The sequence below is a fragment of the Salvia miltiorrhiza genome, chromosome 1, assembly GCF_028751815.1.
Source record: "Salvia miltiorrhiza cultivar Shanhuang (shh) chromosome 1, IMPLAD_Smil_shh, whole genome shotgun sequence".
Classification (NCBI taxonomy): domain Eukaryota; kingdom Viridiplantae; phylum Streptophyta; class Magnoliopsida; order Lamiales; family Lamiaceae; genus Salvia; species Salvia miltiorrhiza.
The window spans coordinates 58,379,373-58,399,766 of NC_080387.1; the positions used below are offsets into that span (position 1 = coordinate 58,379,373).

The 20,394-nt window shown below is 32.9% G+C and overlaps 1 protein-coding gene and 1 long non-coding RNA gene across 6 annotated transcripts; both read right to left on the reverse strand.

The window, feature by feature from the left end:
• Positions 1–1,041: 1,041 nt before the first annotated feature.
• Positions 1,042–3,858, reverse strand: LOC130998598 (uncharacterized). Of its 5 annotated transcripts, XR_009093288.1 has the most exons (5): positions 2,639–2,714; positions 1,974–2,016; positions 1,686–1,896; positions 1,512–1,618; positions 1,042–1,256 (listed from the first exon to the last, which is right to left on the reverse strand). It is a non-coding gene; the product is annotated as an uncharacterized LOC130998598 (long non-coding RNA). The 5 variants fall into 5 exon arrangements; XR_009093286.1 differs by adding an exon at positions 3,268–3,858 and having other exon boundaries at positions 1,686–2,779; XR_009093284.1 differs by having other exon boundaries at positions 1,974–3,572.
• A 12,178-nt stretch (positions 3,859–16,036) lies between these two features.
• LOC130998613 (LOB domain-containing protein 38-like) lies at positions 16,037–16,989 on the reverse strand. Its single transcript, XM_057924027.1, has 2 exons — positions 16,682–16,989; positions 16,037–16,607 (listed from the first exon to the last, which is right to left on the reverse strand). Exons 1-2 carry the CDS (start codon positions 16,863–16,865, stop codon positions 16,267–16,269), a joined length of 525 nt encoding a protein of 174 aa, XP_057780010.1. The 5' UTR covers positions 16,866–16,989; the 3' UTR covers positions 16,037–16,266.
• Between the last annotated feature and the right edge of the window lie 3,405 nt (positions 16,990–20,394).

Consider the following 20,394-nt stretch of genomic DNA (forward strand, 5'->3'; position numbering starts at 1 on the left):
ACAGAAAGAAGCCTGAAGGTGTCCCATTAACAAAAACAAAAAATCAACAACAACTGATACATCGCTCGATAAGACTCAATGACCCAATATAACATAAGCGAATAAAATAATTAGAACTGATTAGGCATCATCACATTCACGGTTGAATCGTATAACAAAAATATGTTACATATTTTCAAAATTAAAATTAACAATACTCATAACTGAAAACAAGAATTTGTGACCCTTAGGCACTTCAGGAGCGTTTTTGTAACACCACGTGATACGTTGCATGCCTAAATGAAATGAAAAAGGGTTAATTGTTAAATTCTGCATGACCTTAACCAAATTTTCTACTATTTCAATCCCAACGGGCAACGTGTCCGTAATTATATGTTTGGAGCTAGAACTTAAGCTATGATTTTGAGTGAGAACGTCTGATTTGTTATAATTGTTAAAAAAGATGGGGACATTATTGAAACTAGTGTATCTCCCGCGCGATGCGCGGTGATTACGAACTACACATATAATATACTTACTTCGTTCATCGAAAATATAATCAAAATATCAGAAGAAAAAAAAGACAAAACACTACTACAAAAACGCTCATACATAACGGATTTTATCCGTTATGTATGACCCCAAAAAACCGATAAGTATAGTGGTGATATCTATGATATGCTCATACATAACGGTTTTATAACCGTTATGTATAGTAGTATAGATAACGGTATGATGCGCTCATACATAACGGTACATAACCGTTATCTTTAACAATTATACATAACGGTTCCTACCGTTATGTATTAATGATATAACCGTTATGTATTAGAATTTTTAAATTATTTTTTTCATCATAGTTAACGATTTTTTGCACTTTTTATAACGGTTTTTACCGTTATCTTTGATAGAAATACATAACGGTTTTTTTGCACTTTTTATAACAGTTTTTTGCATTTTTTATAATTGTAATATATTTTTTTCATTTTTCCTGTTATTTATCTCAAAAATTAAAGAAATAATTATAAAACAACAAAATGACATTGCTATCGATAACATATATTGTATAACATCCAAAATATTCATACATTGTCATCCAAATATTCATAAATATCACATACATTTATGTCTAACAATTCTCCCACCATATAAGCACTAGGTTTTTCATATCGCCCAATTTTATACTAACTACACCACCAGGGACAAGAATAGCACCATCTTCTCCATGGAATTAATATAGTTTGCTTCTTCTTATTGAAGTAGTCCCAGAGGCATACCTGTATAAATTTCAGAAGAAAAAATCATGATTTTTTACCAACTATACATCCACACATAATGAAACACTTTATTAGGCATTATGGCAGAATCAACTCTACAGTCCAAAATGAAAATCATCACTTAATTACACCAGATGATACATATAGAATGTATATGGTTTATTTCATTATCAATATATAAAGTATTCATCGAAGAGCTAAGCTTATTGCAATATGAATATATAAAGTATTCATCCAAATGCACAATAAACTTACACAATTGAGCAGCCAGTAGTGTTTCGCTTCTTCTGCGACGCCACTTCCTTTCTCCGTGGAGGTTGAAGCACAACCTTGATTGCAGTATCAAAAACACCTTTCACATTCTGCCAAACAACCAACCAAATTAGCATATAATCAATTGAATTAATTCAAGTTGTTGTTGAATACAACCTGTTGAGTCTTGGAGCTGCATTCTATGTAAGCTGCTGCACCAATCTGTTTCCTCAGCTCCTCGCCCAACACAAGTTGAGCCCGCCTTTGTCAACACAATCAAATACCAAATCCAACAATACAAAAAAGAAAGATGTACACACTTGGGCTGTGGTGATGATGTTAGATCCTCCTATATGATCAGCAAGATAACCCCTGTCGTCCCGGAGATCTACACAGGGAAAACGTGTAACCAATGTGAGCCTATTATATCACATATGTCTCCTTTTATACATTCAACCAACTTACAAACTTCAGCCTGATGCCAACTATCCTTTCTTTGATGCATGGGCTGAAAACATGAAGCTAAATAAGCATATTTAACTATGAAAGAGAGATTATGTTAATACACAAGAGCATCTGCCAATTAGTTAACTGTATTAATACAAGTACTATCTGGATAAGTCAAAGGCCTATCTTCAAAAACAATATTAACAATACCTGCACTGCAGTAAATTTACAATGTATACATCAATAGTCACCTGCTTCAAAAACAAGAATATACGAAGCATGTACATTTCTTTACCATCTCAGACATCCACTTACCATCTCTACCAAGGCGTATTTATTTTCCAAAGCGAATACAAATACAAAATTACAAATACGATAGTAGAACAAAACTAGCACCAATGATGGTTGGAAAGCTCCGTTAGAAGAACTCCGGTTGGAGGGATATGATAATGTCAAGAAGGAAAGTTTACGATAGTTTGTCAGGCATAAAAAGAATATTAATAATGTCATCACATACTCTAAGGGACTGCTCTTAGCTTTTAATCAAATTCTAGTATCAGATAATTGATTGATGAAATTCATGTTCCTGATAAACTAACACAAGAATAGATAGTATCTATATTTCTTCTTATATTTAAATGAATGACAATATATCTTAATCTAACATTTAGATTGAAACTAACCTGCGAATCATGCTGATTATAACCACTAAACTGGGGACCAAAACGGGCAAGTTTCCCCTATTATACACGAGGTGCAACTGGAGTTCGACCAGAAGACCAGAGTTTCCTCAACAATTCACCAAATGCGAGTGCAAGCTCTCCCTGCAAGATGAGAATAGTCTGAACACTTGCTGAAGAAAACTGAATCTTGATAGCAAAAAACACACACAAACAGAAGAAGTAGTAGAACACCATATGAAATTATTCACATCAATTCCCAACATGGCATCAGCAACGATAAATTTTTCCGAAATTTAGAGATTAAATTAAACAATAGATGAGTGGTGATGGTTCAGAAGATAATAGCTCATCAAAACATCATTTGAGTTAAAAAGCTAAGCATTTTTCACAACATTTAACAATAAAAAATAGTAAAACTAAAAATTAAAAATAAAATTAGTGAAAACCAAATCTGAAATTAAAGAGAATGAGGGGAGAGAGAGGAGAGCAGAGGCGGCGACGACCGTCAGCGCTGCATGCGCCGCCGCGGCCGCCGCGAACAGGAAAGATGGAGATCGAGATGGAGAACTGAGAGAAGGAGAGAGAAATAGATCTTGAGAGAGAGAGAGAGAGAGAGAAAAAGGTGTTACCTGAGGCAGGGAGCAGCTGTGCGAGGCGGCGGTGGTAGTGGCGGGATTCGCCGGAGGGGCGAAATTCAGAGAGGAAAGAGAGTCTGAAAACCCTAGAAATTGAGGATTTTGTTCTTGGGGAAAAAATAGGGCACAAAAGGGAAGGAGAGGAGGAGGAAGAACAGGGGCCGACCTCGTCGCGCCAGAGGGAGGCTGCGATTCATGGCGGCCGCTCACCGGAGTCGACAGAGAATGGCGAGAGAGAGGGGTACCGTTTCAAACTTTAGAGAAGAAGGAGACTGTGGGTTCGCTAGTGTGTATTAGGAAATTAGGATTTTAATTTTTTATAATATTATTAAAATTAAAAATAAATATAAAAAATAATACATAACGGTCTTGAGACGCTCATATATAACGGTTAAAACAACCGTTATAAAAAGATGCTCATAGATAACGGTCGGCTTAACGGTTTTGTAGTACCGTTATGTATGTAACTAATAGATAACGCACAAACATAACGGTTTAACTCAAACCGATATCTAAGTGTATGGACAACACTACATAGATAACGGTTTTTTGTAAAAACCGTTATCTATTCCAAAAATGCGCTCATACATAACAGTTTTTTAAAAAAACCGTTATGTATGAAGTGTTATGTATGTGCATTTTTGTAGTAGTGAAATAAGAAGAAAAAAAAAGGTTTACAGAAAAGTTTAAACACGTTCGATCTTTTTAGATAAAAATATATAAATAAAAAGACATTTAATTTATTGAATTTATATCATTATATTTTATATATTTATTTATTTCAGATTCAATATATATTGTATTAAATAATTTTTCTTGATCTTTAATTTAATATACCACACAAAAATAATAAGATGTGTTTTGTGTAAAGGATGCAAAAAATAAAATTTTTAAAATTGCATACTTCACGTCTTTTTCAAAAATAAATATAAATGCACATTTTAAAAAAATAAAATACTATGATTAAGAAAACAATAAAATTCGAAGAACATATTGTCCTAATTCATTTCATTCATGAATGAAAATTTTCATTTGACATATCATTAGTTCCGAATTTTAATTTAATCATGTCTTTGATTTCATTAATAAGTCAGTTTTTAAATGATAGCGAACAAATTGGGTAAAATAAATTTTATTCAGTTTTTTTTTTCATTATTTTCGGCAGTTATGTGGATGTATATTTTTTTAATTCCAATTATATCATTGCAATTGTATTAAATTACATTTACTTTACTTTTTATATATATAAAGATAAAGATGTTTAAAAAGTTGGGCGTAAATAACAAATTAGATCAAAATTGGCGATGAATTAATGAATAATTAAAACGATGCATCATTCTAAAGTTTTGTGGCAAATTGAAAAGGCGAGATAGATGAGATCATATTTTAAAAATAAGTGTATAAGACAAGACCATCCCAACTTTTGTGGCAAATGGAGGTAGTGGAAGAATTCTTTGAAGCTTAGCCACCCAAAATAGTGCATCGTTAAACATGACTCGCTCATTTCTCAACAGTCAAAACTATATATATTGCACACAGCTGCCACATATCTTTCGCCCCAAACACCAAATTTAAGAAGTGGACTTGCTATATAGGTAGTGGACGTGACAAAATAGACTTTATAATTAGGTATGGGTTTATATATGATAAGCTTGGAGTTGACAAGCATATATATATGTGTGATTGTATGTTAAAATCAAGTCAACATTGTGAACATACTTATTTCTACCGATGTATTATGTCGAGTTATCATAGCCCACTTATAAGTGCCACACCACTCCTCTATTGAAGGATGATGTTAAATCATGCTACATTCTCTTCTCAATTCACAAAAACAAAATTTGATTATCTATGAAAAGGCAAACACCAGTTTATCTAATTGGAATTCGGGTTAAATTAAACATGATGCGTGCTTGTTTTGCTGTTGTTCTACCCCTCTTCTTTTTTCTTAAATTCATCATTGTTTTGTAATTATTAAAGAGAATATAATAGTACATGATTCATTATATAAGTCTAAAACACAAAAGAAGATAGAAGAAATCAGAATATAATCTTGGATGATCTTTTCCCAAAAAGAATAACTGTTGCTTGTTTGTTGATGTGATTTGTTTAGCATGTGTGAATAGATACAAATCTATATTGAAAATTCCGTCTTTGGTAAATCATGAGACGCAAGTGAAAACAAATACTGAGCATGTCGTGATTAATTTTATACTGTTTATTAAGAAAATGCATATAGAATCCTTGTATTTTTATATTCTTTGAACACAAATACTCCTGTGCAACCGGTTGTACCGTGCAACTGATTGTCAAAATGGCACTACTTTATTCGGGAAATGATACTTGAATATTTCTGAATAACACTACTTCAACATACAAATGACACTTGAAGATTTTCAAGTGTCATTTGTATGTTGAAATAGTATCGTTCAGAAACCAGTTGCACGGTGCAACCAATTGCACGGGAGAGTGCCTCTTGTTTGAATTAGGCTTAGCAGATACTTTTATTCGTAAAAATCTAGTCTCATCATATTTCACTTGCACTAAAGCTCCTTATATACTTTTTACTTAATTAATTGAGTGCAAGGTGGGTACTTAATTACTTTTTTTAACGACTACAAATAAAATAAAAAAGTTGAACTTTTACAAATAAATATAGGGGCTCCAGTTCTAATGCAAGATATTTCTATTGTAAAAAATACAAGAGTCTAATTAAATGCACCACTTAATTTGAGAGAATACAATTAATAAAAAATGAATAGTAAGTAGATAAATACCAATATTGATATTTTAAAATTTGGTATTTTAAAAATTTATATATTGATATTTTAAAAAATACAAGAGTCTAAGTTTATATATTGATATTTTAAAAATTGGTGAATGCAAAACAATAGTATACTAATATTAAATTGAGACGACATAATAATAAAGTGATTTTTAGATGAGTTGATATAAGAAAATAGCATTAGATAGTGAGACCGACATTCAAAATGTAGGGGCGGAGCTAGGGGTGGGGCAGGGGATCACTGGCCCCCTTGGGATTTTAAAAAATAGTAGGTATATTTTCATAATTTTATATTAAAAATAAAAAAATATGATTTTATCTTCATCATTATTGTGTTGAACTATTTTATACTGTAATCGATATGTAAGCGTTAGAATTGAGACGTTTTGAAGAAATGAGCACATAATTCATTTATGCATATCATGTTTGGTTGGATTCTGGAGATTTATTTTTTGAATTTGATATTGAAAGTTACTTTACCTTATATAGTTTTATGGGATTTAAGCAAATAAAATTACGAACTATTTCGAATTTTCAATTTTGTGAGTTTTAATGTGAAGAAATTAAATTACTATAATTTTCAAATTTTACAATTGCGTACCCAATTTTTTTTTCGATCGTGAGACTATTGAATTAAAGTTTACGTGGATCAGCAGAGATGATGTCGTTTTTGTGAGGCCCAAACGACGTCATTTCGTACAATTTTAATTAAAAAATTCTTCAAATTAGAAAGGGATGTATCATGTACTTGCACCATAATTTTCAATATTTAGTAGTAATTTTATTGCAAACTATATCGTAAAATGAACATTACGTGGAGAATTAGTCCACATAAACTCCAAAGTCAACAATACGATAATCGAAAATCCCAACTTTTATTTATCTTGATTTTTAAAAGTTGTTTTGTATGAACTTGAAAATTTGTTTAAAATGTATTTTGTAATTTAAATAATATATATAATTATATTAATGATTATTATTTATTTTTAACTTAATTTAATTTAATTTATTTTTAATTTTTAATTTAATTATTACTTTTATTTTAAAAAAAATGGACCTCCCCTGAATCAAAAGTCCGGCTCCGCCCCTCGATAGATGCATGGGGGCAGGAATTTGTACTTTCTATATTTATAGTTGAGTGTACAATATACTTTCAAAAAAAAAATTTAGAAGTTAATGTATGTAGAAGTTAGAATATATTTCTCTTTAAAAATATTCGAGCAATGAAAACCTTCTTTATTAACAAAGAGATCTAAACTCATATCATTCTTTTGCTATTATATAGGGTGGTCCTCAACAAGTGAATTAGTTGAAGTGAACTTGTTAAAGCGTATTAAATTAGATTATTGGGTGAAAATTTGGAGAACAAAAAATGTGTAAGAAAAAGTAAAAATTTATTTATCAAGAAAAAGTTTTTAGACAGGATGAAGCAAATCGCGCATGCGATACACGCGAAATTCAAAGAAAATCAATGGCGCGTGTATTGCATGCAATGCACGAGTCGAGTGGGGATTGCTGGCGGGATCCTATGAGCCCCATTTTTAATTTATTTTTACTCATTTTTATGTACATTTAATTTAAAATCACTTTTTTTTTTGCTTTCGATTATCTTTTCATTTGGTTTTCGGAGTTTGTCGTTTTAAAAAAAATAAAAAAATCCTCTCTTTTTTATCATTTATTAATGTATCTTTTATTTTAATTTTTGGTTAAATTGCCTATGAATACACGAATTATATTCAAATTTAAATTTTTAACTAAAATTATTTTTTTGATAAAAAAATATATATATTTTCTATTTTGATATGAGCCTAAAGTTTGTTAGCTAATAAATTGATTGCCAGGAATTCGATGGGCAATCCAAAGTTATAGTTGGAAAGCTCTTGAAATTATTTTTCTAATGATACTTATATTGTTAGGTTTTGGCCACAGATAGTGGTCGAAACATTGTATGAAAATTGATGTCATAGAACTCTTTTTTTTTTCTGATCACTTCTAGTGACCAAACTCTAACAATATGGCAATATGGCTATCATTAGAGAGCTATCATTAAGAAATTTTCAACGGTACATTTGATTGTCCATCGAACTCCAGACAATCAAGTTATTAGGCAACAGATTTTTGGGCTCGTGTCAATTTTTTTTTTTAAATAAAATTTATGTTTAACAAAAAAATTTGATTAAAAATCAAAATTTGAGTATTGTTCATATATTTTTTAGACACTTAACCCTTTATTTTTTTATTTTTATTTTTATTTTTAGAATCAGATTGTTTCCTTATGATTTCTTTCTGTTCTATATGGTTTCTTCTTCATTGCACTTGTATATTCTCAAGATATTTCGAGTCTATCGGGTGACTACTTAATATAAGTAGTATAAAGTAATCTTTGAGAACAAACAATTTATTATCAAATATTTAAATGTTAAGGAACACAATAGATAAAAATAAAATTTTCTGAAGCAGAGATGGGCTGATAAAAACAATCTCTGCTTCAGAAAATTGTGAGTCGAGCTCAAATGACCTTCTTGCCAAATTGATGGGCTGAGAACGGTCTCGGATCATTGTCCGATCATGTTGGAAACAAAAGAGGTGGAGTGGGGTCCGAAGCCTTTCCGATTCATCAACGCGTGGACTAACCATCCAGATTTTGAGAAAGTAGTGAGGGAATCTTGGCAAAAAAATGGTATTTCGGGTTGGAGTTGCTTTGTCTTTAAAGAAAAATTGAAAAGACTGAAGGAGGATCTTAAGTCTTGGAACAAATCACATTTTGGTATGATTGAGGACAATATATCGGGTCTAAAAGCTGATATATCCAAGTGGGATGCAATTGACGATGCTTTGGGGCTAGAGGAAAGCGAAATCTCGAAAAGAAATGAATCGGTGGCCAACTTGCTGATACAACTAAAGAATAGAGACATTCTGCTCTCCCAAAAAGCCAGAGTCGGATGGCTGAAGGAAGGGGATATTAATAGCGGGCTCTACCATAAAGCAATAAGGGGCAGAAGGATTAGGAACGGTTTCTCGGGTCTTCTTGTCAATGATAGCTGGGTGGATGAGCCCTCTGAAGTTAAAAAAGCTGTGAGAGATCATTTTGCAGCTCAGTTTAGACAAAGCTCTGGCCTCCGACCCTCTCTCCCTGATGATTTTTTTCAGAAAAAAATCCCGGTGGATTCAAGGGAGTGGCTCGACTCACAATTTTCTGAAGCAGAGATCAAAGCGGCGGTGTGGGAATGTGACAGCAATAAAAGCCCCGGCCCCGATGGGTTTAATTTCCACTTTCTGAAAAGTTGTTGGAACATCATCAAGGACGATCTCCGAGAGGTGTTCAAAGAGTTTCACAAAAATGGAAAGCTTGCCCGAGGTTGCAATCCTTCGTTCATCGTGCTTATCCCTAAGAAAGTGACGGCAGCCGAGTTGAAAGACTACCGGCCAATATCTCTCATCAATTGCCTCTACAAAGTTATAGCTAAAGTCCTGGCTTCAAGGATGAAGCAGGTGATGCACTTTTTGATCTCAGATTGTCAAACTGCCTTTTTGGAAGGGAGGTTTATTCTCGATGGTGTGGTGGCGCTTAATGAGATCATTGAAGATGCGAAAAGGAGAAAGAAAGGCATCACCCTCTTCAAGGTGGACTTTGCTAAGGCGTATGATACTGTTAACTGGTCTTTTCTTGACTCCTTGCTTGATAAAATGAATTTTAGCCCCAAATGGAGAAGATGGATTTCAGGGTGTATCAGCTCAGCTTCGGCTAATGTGTTGGTGAACGGAAGCCCCTCGGGAGAGTTTAAGCTTGAGAGGGGACTGAGACAAGGCGATCCACTCTCACCTTTCCTTTTCCTTATAGTCGCTGAAGGTCTGAATCTGCTTATTGAAAGAGCTAAGTCCAAAGGTCTAGTGGAACCAGTCAAGGTGGGTAACAACGGCTTCAACATCTCACATCTGCAATACGCAGATGATACGATGCTTGTGGCGTCAGATAAAAAAGAGAACGCTTGGGCTTTCAAAAGCATCCTTAAGCTTTTTGAATTGTTATCAGGGCTTAAGGTTAATTTTGACAAAAGCTGTTTCTTCGGGGTGGGAATTGACAAGGAAATTGTTGTAGAAATAGCGGCGCAAATCAACTGCAATGTCGGGGAGCTGCCCACCAATTACCTTGGAGTTCCGATTGGGTCTCGCTTCTATCGCACAGCGGACTGGACCTTCGTGGTGGATAAGATTAAGAAGAAGATCGAGAAATGGAAAGATCGAAAGTTTTCCTTTGCAGGTAGGGTCACCTTAGCGAGATCAGTGCTGTCATCTCTTCCGATATTTCTTCTTTCCTTTTCTCTCCTCCCAAAGAAAACCTTGGCCGAGATTAGATCGCTGATTTGTAAGTTCATTTGGGGTGGAAGAGTTGAGGAGGCTAGGAAGATTCATTGGGTCAAGTGGGAGACGCTTTGTGCAGATTTCGAAGAAGGGGGGCTCGGCCTTAAAGATCTGGATAGCTTCAACAAAGCTCTTATGAGTAAGTGGATTTGGAGATTCTTAACTGAGAAAGAAACCTTTTGGGTTAAAGTGGTCAGGAACTGCAAGGGAGATATTGAATGGGACGAAGAAGGTTTTCGAATCAAAGGGAACAGGGGAAAGAGACCGAGCTGGTGGAATAGGGTGCTGGAGCTGAGCAGAGGGGTGAGGGGGTCTTGGTTCAGAGAAAATCTGGAAAACCAACTCGGGGACGGAGAGACGATTTCCTTTTGGCACAATAATTGGGCTGGGGATAAGGCGCTGAAGCAGCTCTTCCCAAGACTCTTTCGTCTGAGTAACAATAAAGAAGGGACAATTAGTAGCATGGGGGAGTGGATTGACGGGGTGTGGGGCTGGTCTTTGAATTGGATCTGAGGCTTACGCGCGAGAGATGAAGAACAGGTGTCCTTCCTCAAAGCGCATATCAATAACTTTGCCTTGGTGGCTGGGAGAAACGATGAGTGGAAATGGAAAGCAGACTCCAACGGTGAGTTCACTGTTAAAACGGCGTACAGAGCTATCCGGAAGGCAGCTGCTTCGAACGAGACTGGGGGAAAGAAACTTGAGTTTTCTCTCATATGGAACACTCCGGCAGCACACAAAGCTAAAACAACGGCGTGGAGAGTGTTGATGGGAAGAATGGCAACATGTGAAAATTTGCTGAAAAGGAACGTTATCATTCCGTCCCAAGATATCTCATGTGTACTCTGTCAAGAGAAGACCGAAGACTCAAATCACCTTTTCTTCTCCTGTCAAAAAACATCAGAAGTCTGGTATGATCTCCTTTTGTGGAATGGAAAATCTGCAGCTTTACATTCAAGTGCGAGCAATCATCTGATGGGCTTCTGTAATATTGGTCACAAGAAGGATATTCTTTTTCTGACTGGTATTTGGATCTGTACTGTCTGGTGCATTTGGAAAAAAAGGAACGAGGTTCGGTTCAAACATGGTAAGTGGAGCAGGGATGGAGTAACAGCTGAGATCAAGTCACACGTTTGGAGTTGGATGCAGGTGTTCTCTAAGTATGGGAGCTCAGCTGATCTTTCCTTCAGAGATTGGTTCAAAGCAGTTCCTCTTGCAAACTGATGTTGGGCTCGGTTCTGTCTAATCCCTCTTGTCCTTTTATTTTTCGGTCTCTCTGTGGGCTGTTGTTTTCCTTTTTTTGGGGGTACTCCTGGTACCTTTCCATTGATGAATAAAATTCCCTTTTCCGATCAAAAAAAAAAAAAAATTGATGTAATCTCTTTTGGGTACCATTGGTACCATTCTTTTATCTAATCTCTTTTTCTTGACAAAAAAAAAAAAAAAAGAAGTACGTGGATAGAATGAATAGAGATTAGAGAGTAAGTGCAGATGCGGCGAAACGCAACCTTAAAAGCGGATCCCATTGGCACTAGTCTGACTTTTACCTTTTTAATCCCCACAATAATATAAATTGCACCAATTAAAACCATTTTTCCTCATTATTATATCAAAGAAATCAAACCATCTGATGACGTGGATCCCACTCCTAGTGGACGACCTCATTCCTCTGGGCCCTGATGACGTGGATCGCATACCTTTTCCGCCCTCTCTTTTCACACCCCAGTAATTACACATTATTACAACCCCTACCACTACAATTATATTATACTCACATTTTACCTGCTCATGCAATTTACCTTCCAAAAAAACCATGTAATTTTGGGTCAAATTTACTATGTGACGTATATGTGATAAAATATATCATTAAAAATAATATTTAATTTATTCTTTCCCGTAAATTTTCATAAATATGCTTAGACATTTCACACACAAGTAACGCTCATTTAAGGGCTGCATTTCATAGAAAATTTCAACGGATGAAAAACAGCAACCTCTTTTAAATTTGTAGGTCGAAATTTTGTCGTATCATTCTTTATGCGGATGAAAAAGGCTATCTCCTTCGTATTTCTTAGTTGAAATTTTGTCACGTCTTTTATTATATTAAGGCAGAAAACGAGATATAAAGTCGAAACTGAACTTTTGTCGTATCTAATTCAACCAAAAAACTATGCATGCATTTTCGTTCAAAACAATAAAGGCAAATATATTATGATATCGATGGACATTAATTTGAAGAATGCTTTTTTTACTTCTGTGAATATGATCACTAAAAATATTGTACTTACCAATGCGCATATATACATCTTATTTATTCAATTAAACTAAAAACAAATGAAATTGTATATGTACGGAGTATATAACATTTTTAATTATGTATATTCATTGTTTTATATGAAAGAAAACACTCATTTTGTTCAAACAACTCTTCACTGATTGAAAATAAAGTTTGAGAATGCAACACTAATACTTTCACATCGAATACGATAAGGTGGAGTTTATCTCTTCACCTTAATTTCAAAAAGAAGAACAAAAAAAAAAAACGGTAAAACTCATTATACTATTGTCCGCATTACATGAGTTATTTTTAGTGAATTGCCCATTTGTGTTTTTGATGGAACCCTTAATGGTATAAAAGAGTCTTTGGAAAGAAAGAAAGAAAAATCTATTCGATTTACTTGAATTAATTAGAATTTAGCAAATTGACCCCAAGTTAATTAGGGTCATAAATATGTATATGTGCTAGAAGAATATGAAGGGGGTGACGCATCGGGATGAGAGCAGCTTTTTCTTTCGTATTACCATAGAAATCACAATTTTATATAGGGTTATTAGTCTGTAAATACACGAACTTTTTATATTTTCTGAAATTTAACATGACTTTTATTTTTAGCCCACAAATACACGAGCTTAACATTTTTTCTGATTTTTGGCATTGACATGAAAAAACTCTATTTATTGTGGAGATGGAGGCCGGAATACATGACGTGAACTACAAAATATGAACTTGAATAGAGTAATTTGATTCATTATTTGGATTAGAGAGTGAATGACATGGTATACCGGCCTTCACGTTAATAGTATTTTAGAATTTTTTCTTGTAGATGTCAAAAATCAGAAAAAAATGTTAAGTTCGTGTATTTGTGGGCTAAAAATAAAAGTCATGTTAAATTTCAGAAAATATAAAAAGTTCGTGTATTTACAGGCTAATAACCCTTTTATATATTATGTGAAGATATATTTTACTCTATTCGTCCAATGTATATAAGCTTGTCTTTTTCCTTCTTAAGATATCCAATTTATATAGACTTATTTTCATAATGAGTAATGATTTTTTTACTCATTTATTATTATATTTATATTTAATTCTTTAATTTACTTCAACTTTAATTCATCATTAAAAAATAAATATGGACATATTAGAAAGTACTTATATATTTTCATTTCCTTACTTTTCTTAATATTTTTGTAAATTTCAATCAACCTATACATACGGGATGGGAGGAGTATAAATTTACAATATTCGATGATATATATATATATATATATATATATATATATATTATGTAAGAATTAATTTTGTTATTTAATCCTCTATATATACATATTGAGAATTTGAGATCATCTTTTAGAATATATATTTTGGGAAATTATTACTAAATATATATACCACTATTGTAAAAAAAATTATTAAGTAACCAAAAAGATATGTTACATTCAGGGGTGGGCTAAGGCTGGGCAATGCCTCGGCGCTCGAATAACTTTTTTCTTTTCATTGTTGTATTACATTTAGCACTTATTTGGTATCCATATTTGAAAATGAACTTATTAATAAAAGTATAAGTAATACAAAGAGAAATAATGAATAGTTACTGTATCATTAAGATTAATTTATTTTAGAGGTGAGGCGATGTTTTTCAAAAAGGAATAGTGAAATAAGAGAGTGTTTTGATTTTATCTCTACCCATTTTGATTAATAATATGAGATACCAAACACATATATAACCCCTAATTATTTAACTATTTAAGCTTATAAGGCCTACCAAACATGATTTTCGAAAAAAATTCGAAAAACAAATGATATAAATTTAAAAAAAAATATTTTCGAAAAAAATTTTATTTTCTGAACAATAAAAAATAATATATGCAAAAATAATTACTATAGGATTATGTTTACAACAATTCATAATTTCATCGAAAAAAATAAATCTCAGAAATAAATAAATAAATAATAATTTGAAAAAAATAATAAAATTTTCATTTTTCAGAAAAAAACAATTTTCGAATAAATAAAAAATTAGGGAAAAAAACTAAAATACTAAATAAATAGGATAAGATTAGAAGTAGTTGAGGAATTTAAAAAATGATATTTTAATATAAAAATAACAAAATTCGAAAAAAAACAATTAAAATAATATATATTTTTCAAGAAAAAAAAATTTGGCAAAAAAAAACGGCAAACAATACTGAAAAAAACAAAAATACAAAAAAAAATTAGAGTAGATTATAAATATTTGAGAAATATAAGGAAAGGATATTTTAGTAAAACCATAAATTAGCAAAAAACCGGTTCAATCAAAAATCCACATAAAAACCGGTTAAAACCTAGGTGTCTAGACACCTTGGTGTCTAAAAATCACTACTCTTAATAAAAGTATAAGTAATACAAAGAGAAATAATGAATAGTTACTGTATCATTAAGATTAATTTATTTTAGAGGTGAGGCGATGTTTTTCAAAAAGGAATAGTGAAATAAGAGAGTGTTTTGATTTTATCTCTACCCATTTTGATTAATAATATGAGATACCAAACACATATATAACCCCTAATTATTTAACTATTTAAGCTTATAAGGCCTACCAAACATGCATTTAGACTGTATTATGTACTTTTCATTCTTTTTTAATGCAAAAGTGTAATTTTATCCTACCAAACATTTTTAAAAACACAAATTTGCTCGTTCATTTAAAAAATCATAGTTGCGGCCCCACATTTAATAAAATAGAAATCTTCATACCTTAACAAAGGGTAGAAATAGAAGGTGAGGAAAAAGCATACGTATATTGATCTAGTGGTAGAGTGATTAATGTTTAATATAAAAAAAAATTGAATTTGAGTTTATCATAAAATGATCTTTAAATGTAATAATTAATTTATGAAAAAAGAAGAAGGCGGTAAATATTGTGAAAATGGAGATATATATGGAGGGGTAGTATATATAGTGAAGCGCGAAGAGAGAATATTGGCCACAAAATCCAAAGCTACGACTCTGCTATAGAAGACATCACTCCCTTCAATATCTCCATACACATTCCAATGTTGTCTTTTAAATTAACTACAAAACTTACACCGATATTTGGTCGTCTTAGGTTGTAAGAGTAGCCCCATCAACAGTCTGTCAAACATATTTCACACCAAGTACAAATTAATTAGCTATGGGCTTTGGTTTTTACCCACTGTAACTACGCTTTCAATTATATTATACTCCATTTTCCTGTTTTTAAAATCGGGAAATAAAAGTTGGAGATTGAACTTGTATCGTCGACGAAACGGTGATACACGACTAGCAACTTTTCAAGCGCACGTAATTATTGTATCTATGAAAACACAAATTAATTTATTTATTTCTAAAATAAGGGTTATTTAATTTATTTATCAAGAGAGTACTCTTCTACAAAAAGAGATACAATTTCCGATTTAAACATGGACTAAGAAAGTCAATTTTGTGCTCACTTAGTCCCAAAAAGGTTAGTTCCCACCCCTACCCAACTCACTTCCATTAAAAAAAAAAGAAAAAGAAAAAAGAAAGGATTAATTAAGTCTTGTTGTGTAGGCAGAGTCGATGATTAAGCAAAAAGGTTGAGCAGCTTTGGCCTCTTGTCACCAGCTTGATTAACCCCACTTTCACCATTTCCCGATTCCGGCGACAATTCGGAAATCCCCGACGCCGTCATCTCCATGCAGTTGATGATCCCGGCGCCGCTGGACTCTCCGACGACGAAGCACCTCTGCATGACGCGATCAACGGAAGGCGGATTGGCGACGGGGCTGGGGACGCCTCCGGCGAGCACGGTGTCGACGGCGGCCTGGCAGATGTGCCAGTTGCCGGTGGAGAGCAGCCCCACGGCGCCGTTGACCGGGTTGACCGTGCGGCCGCAGGCCTCGAAGAGGAGCGATTGAAAGAGAGCTGCGAATTATAGTATGAAATACTAATTAGAAAGGAAAGAGACATGCAGTGCAGTGAGTGGTTAATGGTGGTACCGGGGCGCTTGGATTGGGGGACGGCGGCGATGAAGGTCATGAGGTCGGAGCGGCCGAAGAATTTGGAGACGAAGAGAGTGGCGTTGGCTTGGGCTTGGGGGGATTGGATCCACTCCAAACACGGCCTTAGGATGCATTGGTCGCTGCAGCCTCGGCGAAGGACACGGCACCCGTTGCAGCTCATCTTCCTCCAAATACCCGGAAATACCCTTTTCTCACCTATTTTATTCGATTTCTTCAACTCAAAGGAAAAAGGAGACTACCTAGACAGAGAAACACAACACACTAGAGAGAGACTAGAGATGTGTGAGCTTTCGCGTTAATTATAGGGCTTCTGCCCTTTGTGGGGTTGAGTTGGCTTCTCCCAAAAAGTAACTAGGGTTGGGTTTACTATGGGGGATGCGTTTGGATCAAATTTTTCTTTCATTCCTTTCATCATCTCTTAAATTTGGAATTACTCCCTCTTTGCACGAGTAAGTGACACGAGTTTTAAAAAAATTTATTATACTCCTTCGTCCCATGAAAATATGCACAGTATGAGACGATATGAATTTTATGAAATCCTGTAAAATACAATGTGAGTGAAGAAAGAGTCTCACATTGATTGTGATGTTTAGTGAGAGAATTATTACTATAAATGAGCTATGCATATTTTTATGGTACTGATCAAAAAGAAAAATTATGCATATTTTTTATGGGATAAGGGGAGTAATTAATATTAAAAAAGAAAAAAAAGAAAAAAGTAATTGATCATATTGGAGCAGTGAAAAAATACTGTAATTAATATTGAGATTGGTGAAAATGTGAAAAATAAAGTATAACTTAAAAATAGGTATAAAAAAAATACAAACGTCCCAAAAAGAAAATATATAAAGTTCTTTTATGGAGGATAGAAGTATTTTTTTTTTCCAAGGACTTGAAAATTATTCACTTCGTCTATCCTAAATAAGTATGGGCTGCTCACTGTTTTGGCACTCTCGAAATTATTTTGAAAAGTGAATTATGTAATTAAACTTCTTATATATGCCAAGTGTATCCTTATTAATGAAAGGTTATACTTTTTGTTGAATTAATAAAATTTTAAAGATCATATAATGATGGATCTGAATTTAAGATATTTGATTTCTGATATTAATCATTCTATTAATAGATCAATACATATATAAAACTTGGGACTAATAACACTTCATTGTAATTATAGTTGTAAGTTAAATAAGAAAAGTAAATCAATTAGTAGCTCTGTAGCATTTCTAGGTACGACTCCATCTCTAACTCAAAATAAATAAATAAATATACTAATATGACAATGTAATTGGGACAACGTCCTAAAGTCGGAATATGGAGTGTATAGGATAAATGAATCACGTACATTTGTAAAGTGTGCAGAAAAAGATCAAGAACTCAAACCAAGTCGATCATTTGGTCCTTTTAAGGGAAAAATAAAAATAAAAGTAAGAAATAGCAACACGAAGAAGAAACCAAATAATGTGTAATTTCAAATAAAATGATTAGTTTCCACTAGTGACATGAGGTTTGATAGTTATATGTGTCATAAAAATTAGTGACATTTGATTACACTTTCAAATGTCATTAATTTTTGTGACACGCATAATAACTGTCAAACCTCATGTCACTAGTCGAAACTTTTTTTGTAGTGTCCGATATTACTAGGTTTTATTTATAATCCTTAATTATAAATATTAATTAATATTATCAAAATAGTTTTACATAAAACAGTTGTAATAAAACACAATAGAATAGAATTCCCTAAAAAAAAAACACACACGCACACACACACAAAATAGAATGTAAGGGGGACAAATCCCTAATTTATAACCTTCTATCAAAATTGGATTTCAAAAAAAAAAAACTTCTATCAAAATTTTAAAATAACTATATTTATATTCTATGGATATAGTAGATGAACATGTATGAACAAGAAATTGTATTCTTATTTAGTAATCTTCTCTAACTTCTTAGCACCTCTTTCTATAAACGGTTAAATTTGTATTCCGAAGTTTTCGCTAAATTGAGTGAAAATCACTTTCAACTAAACTACCATGCTCTTCTATCCCACATGTATTTAAGTCTATTTTAACCATCCTTTGTTTAGCAAGCAACTACAAATTTCTTACCTATGTCCTCCCCAAGTTATTAAATGACAACACAATGAAAATTAATCTCATAACATTTTAAAAGCGTTTTCCATTTTACGCGCACCATTTACTAATTTTCAAACAAATACTGTAATTCCAATATTATTGCATGATCAAAATATTCTTTAAACTTGAAGTCTTTGATTGATAATTTAAAATAACCATAATTAGAGATGTTCTTCGAAATTGTATAGAAATATTAATGTTAGTATATAGTAGTGCGAATAATTGAAAAGGGCAAATATTGAAGTTGCGCAAATGCGACCTTAGATAGATGATGTGACATGTGAGGGAGTGATGGGAAGAGAATATCTGGTTCCAAACTCTGGGTTCGAGCGGCTCCGTGTTTCCGCGGCTTTTTCGAGGGAACGAATATCAGCCGTTGGATTTTTATTTCTTTCTATTTTCCTTTTTTTAGGATTGGACTTTTTGTCTCTCAATTCTTACGTCTTAAGGTGGGACCTCACTTACCACCATTAATATCTATCCCATTAAGCTCGTGTTTGGTTTCATAGGTTAAATAAATTTAATTTTATGGAGTAATATATACTCCCTCCGTCTCGCCCAAGATGCTACATATTCCTTTTCGGGCCGTCCCAACGAAGATGCTACATTTCTATATTTGACAAAAATAACGAATTTTAAACACATAATTAACACTAATTAAGTATTTCTTTATTACCTTCTCTCTCCTACTTTATCACTTTATTACCTTCTCTTTTTTACTTTATCACTTTATTACTTTCTCTCTCTTACTTTATCACTTTATTATTACACACTTCAAACAGTAATTTACAATTCCTTAAATCTCGTGCCGAAAAGCAAATGTAACGTCTTGGCCGGGACGGAGGGAGTATATTATGATAGGTTGTCTAATTCAATGAACTTTATTCGTAATTTAATTTCGAGATAATGTCACGCAAGATTCACATTGGCTTAGAAGTATTGACTTCTGTTCATTAATCTTTGGCTCATTTAATCTTAAATAATTTCGAACAAATATAATCTCAAATAACCGAATACACACTATAAGTATAATGGTAATAATAGTGAAAAATATTTATTTTGTTTAAGAGTAAAAACCAAAGTTATTACAAGAAATGAAAATCAAATTTCGTAAATGTACGATAACATAATTTTCGTTGCATTACACAACACATATTTACATTTTCTTTAGTACTAAAAATTTGCTATAGTCTACGTTTTAAATTGTTGACTATACGCGTTTCGCACTTTAGAGAAATCATAGTATATAAAAGAGTTAATTGCCTATAAATACACGAACTATACTCAAATTTTGGTTTTTAACCAAATCTATTTTTTTGGTCAAAAAATATATAAACTTTTATATTTTTGGAATTTAACCAGAGCCGAAAGTTCGTCGGCTGATTGTCTGAATTCTGATCGAGTATATATCATAAATACACTATGTACCACAGTACCAATACTAATGCTTAACTTGCATTGATCGAGCAAAGTTTGCGATTTAAGGATAACTTTGTCATTTTAAGCTCAAAATGAGTAGTTTTTATAGTGAGTATTATTTATTTATTTGTT